General features: G+C 45.9%; 1 protein-coding gene across 6 annotated transcripts; it reads left to right on the top strand.

Moving 5' to 3' along the window:
* Positions 1 to 414: 414 nt before the first annotated feature.
* On the top strand, positions 415 to 10,100 carry TIA1 (TIA1 cytotoxic granule associated RNA binding protein). 6 transcript variants are annotated; one of them, XM_026863054.1, is made up of 12 exons: positions 415 to 511; positions 969 to 1,067; positions 1,575 to 1,629; positions 1,801 to 1,833; positions 3,098 to 3,185; positions 6,819 to 6,894; positions 7,398 to 7,506; positions 7,976 to 8,071; positions 8,163 to 8,247; positions 8,853 to 8,976; positions 9,423 to 9,562; positions 9,813 to 10,100. In XM_026863054.1, the coding sequence occupies exons 1-12, from the start codon at positions 500 to 502 to the stop codon at positions 9,934 to 9,936; spliced, it is 1,041 nt and encodes a 346-aa protein (XP_026718855.1). In that variant the 5' UTR covers positions 415 to 499; the 3' UTR covers positions 9,937 to 10,100. The 6 variants fall into 6 exon arrangements, with proteins under 6 accessions (XP_026718855.1, XP_026718856.1, XP_026718860.1 ...); XM_026863059.1 differs by lacking the exons at positions 415 to 511; positions 1,801 to 1,833 and adding exons at positions 4,001 to 4,092; positions 6,261 to 6,329 and having other exon boundaries at positions 976 to 1,062; XM_026863055.1 differs by lacking the exon at positions 1,801 to 1,833.
* The last annotated feature ends 325 nt before the right edge of the window (positions 10,101 to 10,425 follow it).

The following is a 10,425-nucleotide window of genomic DNA, read 5'->3' as shown; positions in this document are numbered from 1 at the left end:
AGGAACTGACTAAATATTGTGTAACGTGCTTGCTAAACACCAGGTTGAGCTACTCGGGCATCTAGGGAAACGGTGCCTGGTGAGCGGTGGTTGCGTGTGGTTATCAGAACTGCCATTTCTATACACGGAAATCCTTTTGGTAGCTCGAGTTGTCCATATGTGGCTTTCTGTTCAGCTTTGAACCGGGGTGTGGTTTTAGAAATGCAGACCTTGGGTGGGAGTGAGGACAGGCCTGTCTGTCACCGAACAATTTCTGCTCCACAAGTCAGGATATAATCCTGCTTCACGCTTCATTTCGATGTCCTGACCTGGTGGGTTGGGTGTTGGGGGAACAACGTTGGGCCATGTTTGCTCAGTTACTGACGAGCGACTGGAGCGTCGGGATGAATTCTAACTTTGTATTTGATCCTACAGATATGTGGGGAACCTGTCAAGAGATGTGACCGAAGCTCTAATCCTCCAGCTGTTCAGCCAGATCGGACCGTGCAAAAACTGCAAAATGATAATGGATGTAAGAGCTTTCGCCTAGTGATTTTCATGTGTCTTGTAGCTAATGGCTTCGGGCCGTACTTGCGTGTTTCAGAATTCCACTGGAAGTACGGCACGACCTCATTGAAGGGGTGTAATAAAGCTGGAGATCGCAGTCGTGTACTTTGGGCATCATTTCTACCTCATATTTGACGTTAAATTTAAGGATGGGTGGATGCTGCGAGAGGGAGTGAACAGGTTAATCTACGTGTTGTAGACCAGATTTGAAAAGTTCCTACTCGCCAGACTTTCACCTTTCTAAAGCAGAACTGGAACCTCCTGGAGCGTTGTTAGTGCGTTGACTGTGCTTTCTGTGTAGAGTAAGAAAGCCTGTCCATTTTGAGACGTTTAGATGTAACGGATAAGACGTTGAGTAGAATAGTGAGGGTACAGTTTGAAGGAGTTTGTATCAGTAATCCTTTGGTTGTTTCTTTTATCAGACAGCTGGAAACGATCCGTATTGTTTTGTGGAGTTCTATGAGCACCGGCACGCGGCTGCAGCACTGGCTGCTATGAATGGCCGGAAGATAATGGGTAAGGTAAGCTGTCATGTCTACAGGGTGAGTTGGAGTTGAAAAACAGGCTATCTCAGATGGTGCGGGTGAAATATCGCTTGAGACAAAGTGGATACGCTGCAAATGTTAGTCACTTCGTTTGGACGGAGGTCTTAATGTGACAGTACTGAGAAGAAAAGCTGTTCAGACTGTTGTTGGGTGAATGCAGGGGGAGGTGGGGATGTAGAACTGCGAGGGCTTAGAGCCAGCGGGCAGAAGGATTGTTTTATATATGAGTAATATCTGCTGACCTTACCGAGATAACATCCCCCTCTCCCCCTCCCTGCAAAAAACCCCACCCAAGCAAACCAAATCCCCAGACCAGGTCTGTTGCCCACCTTTGCTCTTGGAATGCCGAGAAACGTGTCTTAAACTTGAGCTTTCACCCCAAACTTGCACTCCTGGTGCCCCTGGAGCATCAGAATGAAGTGCTGGAGGTGTCTGAGCTTAGCTGGGATTTGCTTGATCTAACACAAACCCTGACGTTTGCAGGAGGTCAAAGTGAACTGGGCAACGACCCCCAGCAGCCAGAAGAAAGATACCAGCAGTAAGTGTCGCTTACGCTTTGAGTACGTGTTTGATTTGTATAAGTAGCTTTTAAACCTAAACAGTAAGCATCATACAATTATATGCAGTAATGTTTTGATCGTAATCCTAAGATATTATTTAATGTGTTTGTGTTAATAAACTTAAGAACAAATCTAATCTTTGTCATCAGGTAGTACCGTTGTCAACACACAGCGTTCACAAGGTAATTGTATCTTCTTAAACATAAAATGAAATCTCTCGAGGGTATTCACTAACCACCTGAAGCTATTTATGGGGTTTTTGTTCATTACGAATTTTTTTTTTTTAATGTAAAGGCTTCCCTTTCAGTTCCCTATAGCGTCAGAAAGTGATCTAGTGCCCACTGTTTAGTTCTGCTGCTAACTCCAGCTGTTTGTTACCAGTGCCATTGTGGAAAAAAAGCCCAAAGCCCCCTTGTCCCCTGCTGTGGAGGCAGAGCAGCCAGCTCCCCGCAAGGCTGCAGCAGGCACTCCTGCACACAGGCTCCTTGGGCGTAGCTGGGCTGTTCCCAGAATTGGGCTCCGTCGCTCACAGCGAGCCTACAGATCGCTGCTTTTTTCATTCAGCAGGCTTTGAATTAGCTGGTGGGACTAAACTGCATCAGCCTCCGAGTGAACTCGAGTTTCATAGCACAAATAAGTCTGTGTATTGCTGGGATGTGACATCCTGTTGGATTATAACAGAAAACTCGTTAGATACAGGACTTTTGTTTCTCTTTGGTGTGTGTTTTTGATGGCTCTGATATAAATTGAAGGGATTACTGTTTCCATTCTGTTGCCTTCAGTCTTAGTTGACTTGCACATGGATTCACATACATTGAATTCACATGGATTCACATGGTGTGTTGGCTGGGCAACCAAAATTGTTGGCTTTTGAGAACTCAAATGCTTTTAACAGCAAACTGTTGCAAGGCAAGGTATTTTTTTGATTTGTTCTCACGACCTGTGATGTTAACCCGGACATTGTGGCTAGGTTCAAAACACGTTCCTGCTCTAGAACGAGTGTTATCCTACGCTTCTTGAAACTGCTAGATGTTTCAGCTGATCAGAGTTTGAATAGCTAGTGATCTCCCGCCGTGTCGAAGCTTAATACGAGTGAGCAGAGCGAAAGAATTTCGTGTAGTCGTGGCACATTAAGTAAATAGTTTCAGACTTCGTACAGTAAATGCTGACTGGTCTTCAAAGCAAAGCGTAAAATACAAAACGTAAATGCTGTGTGTCACTGTAGTATCCTTAAAATCACTGACTTTGTAGCGCTGCCAAGCAAAGGATCTGTTAGAGCAGCAGTAAATTCTGTTTCATAGTAAACTCTGGTCTTCGTGTAGTCTTTAATAATGACTGGAAGGCCGTGCTCTGTGGGATTACTACGCTCTGTGTGCGTGTGTGCGCGTGTGTTCAGGGGTCGTCTTCAAACGCTAAGATCCTTTTTTATCTTTTTTTCCCAAAAAGACCATTTCCATGTCTTTGTCGGAGACCTCAGTCCAGAAATTACAACTGAAGATATAAAAGCAGCTTTTGCACCGTTTGGAAGAATATCGTAAGTAATTTCCTAGGGCAAATAAACTAAAAGTTATCTCTCCTAAATGGAGGCAGCCTTATGTTTCAGTAAGTAAAAAAAAAAAAAAAAAAGAGAGTTGTCACAGTGCAGGAATATACATTCATCTGTTCATACAGCGACTTGAGTCTGAACGGCCAGGCATTAAGCAGGGATGTGTAACCCGATTCCTTTATAGTAGTTTGTTCTGCTTTACTAAAAAGCTGTATCCAACTTGCTTTGGTTTTATACTCCTTGCCTCCTTTGGCAAAGCAACGCTGGAAAAAATTGACTTCTAAAACCTGGGATTTGCATTTCATTGGCCCTCTCAGCGATCAGATCACCATCACACTGTTCAGTTTGTGACCGAGTCCGTTTGCACGTTCACGTCTTTGAGAGGCTGTGGATTTTTTTGTTAGCCGTGGTGTGCCGGCCACCAGTAGCCAATGTTTTTGGTTTTGCCTTATTTTTTTTTTTCAGTTAAATTCCCATTTTCCACAAAATGAACCTTTTTTTAGCACAAGACTCGTTTGGGCGCCCGGAGGCTGCAGCTTAGAGTGGCCTCGAAGCGTTTGGCACCGGGTCAAGCGTAAACCCTTGACCTGAAGGGCTTGGCCCAGACCATGGGGCATCTCGGGTCAAGGAGTTGCACTGGTCCCCGCGGTGCAGAGCGGTGGTGTAACAGGTGAACATGTTACACACGGGGAGCGGTGCTCGCAGGTCTCCACCTGCCGCTTGGTTGTATTCAGGGTGTAGCAGAGTAAGGAGCGGTTCGTTCATTCCATCCTCCAAATGTAAACCATTAATTTTCCTTGTAGTGTTGTCTGTACTGGACATTGAAGTTTCTTGATGGTGATGTAAGAGAACATAGAGTGCTTTGGAGTGTTGTGTAGTGAAGCATTTAATTGAAGTAAGTTTGTTTTTTGTTTTTTTTTTTTCCCCCTCAGAGTCCAGTGTATTACTCTTTTAATGCCAGCTTGATTTCCTTTTATGATAAGGTTTTAAAAAAAAAAAAAATTTAAATGTGATCTGAATGTGACTTGCTTCAGACAACTATAATGCTTGACTGCATCTTTTGTAATTGTCATCCAGGAAATGCAGAGGGTCGGACTCCTAAGGAGAGTCAATTTATCCTCTGGCCAAATGTGGTCTGGATGGAAGGGACGAGGGGCTCTACAGGAGAGCTGAAGTGCTGGAGCGAGCGCGGAAGGGAGGCAGTGATAGACAGTGTTGGGGGGGCTGCGGGGGAGCTGTGAAAGAGAGTTCCCCCTCCCTGAGTCAGCGCTGGGTTTCTGAGGTGACAGTTCCGTGAACAGTCACCTTTTACAAACCAGCCCCCCCCCCCCCAAAAAAAACAAACCCCCTCCCGAGCCTGAAGCAAAAAGTGACGGCTGAACCTCAGCTGGGGGAGTGTCCCGTCTCAGCAGACGTCGGACCACGGTCCGTATTTTGGGGGCCATGCCCATTTCCCATTTTTTCTTAGAAGAGCTTTCCGGACACAGAGCTGTCGCTGCATGCTGACGGGGAAGGGGGAGCGATGCTTTTGCTTTTGGGTGCGCAGCTGTAGAGCTGGCACGTGGCAAACTCGCGGTTTGCTCTGCCTCAAACTGACTGTCCAAAATGAAACTCCGTTCTTTTCCCCTCACAAAAGCAGTAGATTAAGAATTGTCCCCGTAATGACTCTTTTGAACTCTAGGTCCAAAACTGAGGGATTAGAGAAGGGACCTCGATTTTCTCTTTGTTTAAATTTAACCTGAAAAAATATTGCTACTGTTTCTTAAGTGGTCGAATGAAGTTACTTGACTTTACCTGTTCTTCATTAGTGACTAGTTTCTGGAAATGTGGTGCTAATGGAATATTTCCTGATCTATTTATTTTTTTTTTTAACATTGTCTTTGTTGGTGCTAAACTGAGCTTTTTTTTTTTTTTTTTTTAATGACACCGAGGTTGAACTACTGCATGATTAGCGCATAAGAAATTTTGGTAATTCTTTGCATCTGGATTTTTTAATCACTGTAAAAGCACACTTTCACTGTGGTTTCCTTTTATGCTTGCTGTACGCATGTTTTCACTTGTTCTCAAGTCTTTATTTTCAAAGTTTTCAGTTGAGGGTAAGTAGAGATGAGTTTTTCCCCCCCTCCCTCTATAGGCTCTTCAGAGCAAAGCAATCTAAGCTTACCAAAGTGGCTCTTCTCAGGCAATTTGTAACATATGACCCAAATTCTGACCTAACCCAGGAAGGGGGCAAGAAAAAAGGGGGAAGGGGGGAGGAGGGGGGGGTGTCTCACAAAGAGGGAAGAAATAACATTTCTGCTGTAGCCTTGGGAGAGGGATTACCCTTCGGCGATGGTGTCAGCGCTGTGGGCTAACACGTGCCAGAATTAGGCTTACAATGAATGCAGCATTTGCAGTTACTGTAAAGGCTTAAAAAAAAAACCCCGAGTGTTAACGAACCTTCTCTTCATTGTGACTTTTCTCGCCAGTCTTGGAATGCTCAGTGTTGTGCACATGTTAACGCTAGTTTCTCTGAACCCTAGTATTTTATACAGCCGTAAGTTACACTGCATGACTTTCTGACTGGTTTTATGTTGTTGTTTCTGTTCTTTTAATGCCTGTATGTGTGGGGCAAAGGAGGGGAGGAGAGGGTGGCCTGTACTCGAGAGCATCTTGCCCTCAGCTAACTTGTACGCAAATTGCCTGAGAAACACTGTAGAGTGGCGTTCCACAAGTGGGGTTTAGCTCTTGTAGCTGGGATCTCTTTTTAACTCAATCTCAAATAATAGGGCTCTGGTTATTTTGCAGAGTGTCTCTGAAGAATGGACAGAATTGCCATGGCTAACTACAAGCTACAGTTCACAGTGGACAAACGTTGTAGTTTTCTTATTTACTTTTATAAATTATTTTTTCTTTTTCTTTTTTTTTTTTTTTAATATCTTGTAGATTCCAATCAGTCCTGTATGATTGCTGTTGTACAAATGCAGTTTAAATGATGTGTATTATGTAGTTTAAGACATGAATGTTTCGGTGTTTTATTTTCTTCAATAATTTCTGAAAATGTCAATCTCTCAAAATTTACAGCTGCCCACAGTCCAAAAAGGGGGTAACGAATTGACCCGAGAAAATTAAAGAATTCAGTTAACAGGCGACGTATGCCTTTTAATTCCTATCTTTTTTCATTTTTTCTATTTTAATATTTTGAATGAGTAGGTAGAATGTGTTGGCAAATAGCAAGTTTAAAAATTGCATGGTTAAAGAGAGCCATTCAGCTAATGTTAGTCAGCTACATGCCTTAAGTGATTCTTTTGAATAGCTGCTTTGACCATGCTTTGTGTCTTAACAGTCTGTAAAAGCATTTTGAAGCGGGAGCCAACTGTCGTAAAGTACATACGTTTGTTAGAGAAGCTATTGATTTGCATGTTTACACAATTAAGTTTAATTTTGCTACTACCTGGCAAAGCATTAGTAAAGTTCTGTTTAGAAAAGAAGCCTTTTGCTTTGACTGTGTTGCTGGTGCAATAAACAGTTGACGTTAGTAAAGGTGAAACATGAAAATAAGCTGTACGTGTGACTCAAGTTGTCGTTTTAGTAAGGTCGTCTTTTGAAGGCGCTGAACTGGCTCTCGTTTCTGCTTTTTAGAGACGCGCGTGTGGTTAAGGACATGGCGACAGGAAAATCTAAAGGATATGGCTTCGTTTCCTTCTTCAATAAATGGGTAAGTAAGCGGCAGCGCGGTCTCGAGCGCCCCTGAACAGCAGACGATGAGTTTCAGCAGCTGCTTCGGGGAAGGAATAGTGTCAACCCCCATCTCTCCTGCTTCAGTTTCCTTGCCAGCCAAGGGAGAAGCTGCTCCCTCTGTTTGTTGAGACACTCTGCTATGGCTTTGGCATTTCTAAAGCACGTGGCAGGTGACAGCCCGCGCTGTACAGACGTGACAGAGCGACACTACGTCTGGCGTATATCGAGGGGGTTCTTAGTTGCACTCAGTGAGGCCTAACAGCATCCTTGACCCAGCGCTGAGGGATCTGGGGGAGTTGGGAAGGGTCGGGGTGAGGTTCATGGTTGGGCTGGAGGAGCTTCGAGGGCTTTTCCAACCCGGAGGATTCTGTGTTTCTTTTGAAGGAGGATTTCTTTGACACGTTGCAAATGGCGGGCAGGGGGGTGTGTCACAAAAGGAGGAGATGCAGACGGTGGGGTTTTCTTCTCTCTCGTGGACAGGACGCAGAGAATGCGATTCAGCAGATGGGTGGTCAGTGGCTCGGTGGAAGGCAAATCAGAACAAACTGGGCGACAAGAAAACCTCCGGCTCCAAAGAGTACATATGAAAGTAGGTTCTCCATTATTTGCATCTTTGCAAACCTCCCACCATGTGCGGGAGGAGGAAGAGACAGGGGTGTGAGCTGCACAGAGATTGTGAGAGAGGGGAAGGCGGATACAAAAGGCAGAGGCGCTCTCAGACACTTTCAAACCTCCCAGATAAAGCAGCTCCCTGAGCTGTGGCGGCTGTGTTACCGCTGCGGGGGGGACGCTTTTGGCTGCTGTGCGCTCAGGTTGGAAGCTTGCTTTCCCTCTGGCTTTTTAACTTTGCTCCCTCGCTTTTAGGGCTTTCTGTTGTGATACAAAGTAGGACTGTGCCAAAGAAAGCGTTTCCATTAGAGCCGTTTTAAATTCAGTATATCGGACCTGCTTGATAGGTGTTTTCAGATTGCGCTCGACATCTCGTGCCACCCAGGAATTAGAATTTCTACGTAATGTGTGTCCGATCCACTGAAAAGCTCTGTAAAAATCTCTTTAAGCAAACGCCAAACAACTGTCTTACGACGATGTGGTCAATCAGTCCAGCCCGAGCAACTGCACTGTGTACTGCGGAGGTGTTACTTCGGGACTGACAGGTATCGTGGCTTCAAATCCCCATCGCGTTCAAACTCTCTGAATAACAACTGCAGCCGCCTCATTTTGCTGCTCTGTTTCTTCCTGCTTTAGAACAGCTCATGCGCCAGACCTTTTCTCCCTTCGGGCAGATAATGGAAATTCGAGTCTTCCCGGATAAAGGCTACTCCTTTGTACGGTAGGCTTTGCCTGTTGGTGAATTTAAGGAGAATTACGGGTTCGCAGGCTTTTGGTGTTGGTGGAACACGGGTGGGTGTGTGCCTGGCCGGAGGCTGCGCTTTGCAAGCAGCCCTCTGACTGCAGCCTGATCTGCGGAGAGTTACGGTGTGTAACGCTCCGGGCAGGAGCAGGAAAAACCCCTGAACCCGGTCCAGTGTGGTGCAGGGAGAGAGCCCTGTCTGTTCCTCGTGTGGAATTTCACAGTGGCGTTACTGGGGCACACGGTGGAGTTGTAGAGTCTTTTCCAGCAGCATCCTCATCTCTTTGTTGACCATAACAAAATAACAAAAATAACAGGTAACAAAATACCAGATAACAGATCACAACAAGTCATTGTAAATTGACTTGGTCTCCTTGCCGCTGGAATATTCCAGTTTGTTGAGGGAGAATTAGGACACCGAGACAGGAAAAGTGGCCGTAGCGTCCCTGCTGCCCGCTCTGAGGGTGACAGGAGATAAGTTTCTGCAGCCAGGCTGGCGTCCCAACAGAGCCCAGATCTCTCAGGGTTACTCCTGGCTGTCACTCACCGAGTTGTTTATATCTCCATGACTTCTACTTCGACAGGTTTAACTCTCATGAGAGCGCTGCGCACGCCATCGTTTCCGTCAATGGAACAACTATAGAAGGACACGTAGTGAAGTGCTACTGGGGCAAGGAGACACCAGACATGATCAGTCCGGTCCAGCAGGTCAGAACTTTTCTGCTAAAAATTAATCTTTGCTGGAAACCCCGTTAAGTGGCTGTAAAGGCTGTGCACGTGCTGGCTAGATGAAAAATTCTGATGTAAAATTCTGGAGAAAGCTTGCAAAATTCTGTCCAGCCCCTGGCAGAGCTTCTAAGGTGGACGGAGCTGCTGCTCCCGTTCCCTGGATCTCTGCGGATATTTGAGATGACAACTATATCGGTGACTGGGGGGGCAACAGGGCGCTCTGGTAATTAAACGCTCTAGTAATTAAACGCTCTAGTAATTAAACTCAAAAGGAGTGCCCAACGGAACGTTTGCATAGCCGTTACGGTCTTGTTTTAGCCAGCAGACTCATAAACCCCCCTCAAAGCCAGACTCAGCAGGCGGGTGATGGAAATCAGGCCCCGCTTAGGCCCCGCTTAACTAACCCCGGGTGTTTGTCCTTGCAGAACCAGATCAGCTACCCGCCGGCCTACGGGCAGTGGGGCCAGTGGTACGGCAACGCCCAGATCGGGCAGTATGTGCCCAACGGGTGGCAGGTCCCCGCCTACGGGATGTACGGGCAAGCGTGGAATCAGCAGGGCTTTAAGTGAGTATTTGGGGGGGGGTGTGGGATGGTTTTTTGCCCCCCCCCAGGGAGGTGACAGAGCCGGTAGCAGCGTAAAAGCTGCCAAGACGTGGGATGGGGATGGTGCAGATCCAGGACGGCCCCACCACCCACTCGGGCACCGTCTCTGTTTAATTCTCCCTCGTTCCTGACACATTTACCTAACGAACTGGGGTTTGTTTTTTGTTTGGGGTTTGGGTTTTTTTTTTTTCTGTTCCCAAACCCCTGACAGTCAGACGCAGTCGTCAGCAGCGTGGATGGGTGCCAACTACAGCGTGCAGCCGCCCCAGGGGCAGAACGGGAGCGTGATCACCAACCAAACGGGATACCGCGTGGCGGGCTTCGAAACGCCGTGAGGAGGAGGAGGAGGAGGAGCAGGAGGGGACTCCCAGCGCTGTCAGCCGCTGAGTTTTACCAGATCAAGCGTCGGATACGATGTATTTATTTTAAGAGAGAGAGAGAAACACACACACACAAAAAAAAACCCCCACACACACACACACAAAAAAAGCATTTTTAATCATGAAATTGTCATCCGCATTGTTTAAAAACGAAACAAACAAAAAAAAAAATCACACAAAACGAGATGCTGGATGTCTGCCAACTTTTGCCTTCTTTTTCCTCCTTTTACGTGTTTCTTAAGATCCACGTTTTTGAAACACAGCAAATGCAGGGACTACTGCCGCTGAAAATTGGGGCAGCAAATTGCACAATGTCAACGTTTTTGTTTTTCTTTTCTTTCCTCGGAAGTAGCGTGCCGTTCTAGTTTGCAATTCCGAACGATTTCAAATGTATTATAAACCGTTGTACAAAAAAAAAAAAGGAAAAAAAAAAAAAAAAAAAAA

This window comes from Athene cunicularia (assembly GCF_003259725.1).
Source record: "Athene cunicularia isolate RWA chromosome 22 unlocalized genomic scaffold, athCun1 chr22_part1, whole genome shotgun sequence".
In the NCBI taxonomy this organism is placed as follows: Eukaryota; Metazoa; Chordata; class Aves; order Strigiformes; family Strigidae; genus Athene; species Athene cunicularia.
This window is presented reverse-complemented; position numbering and strand designations above follow the sequence as displayed.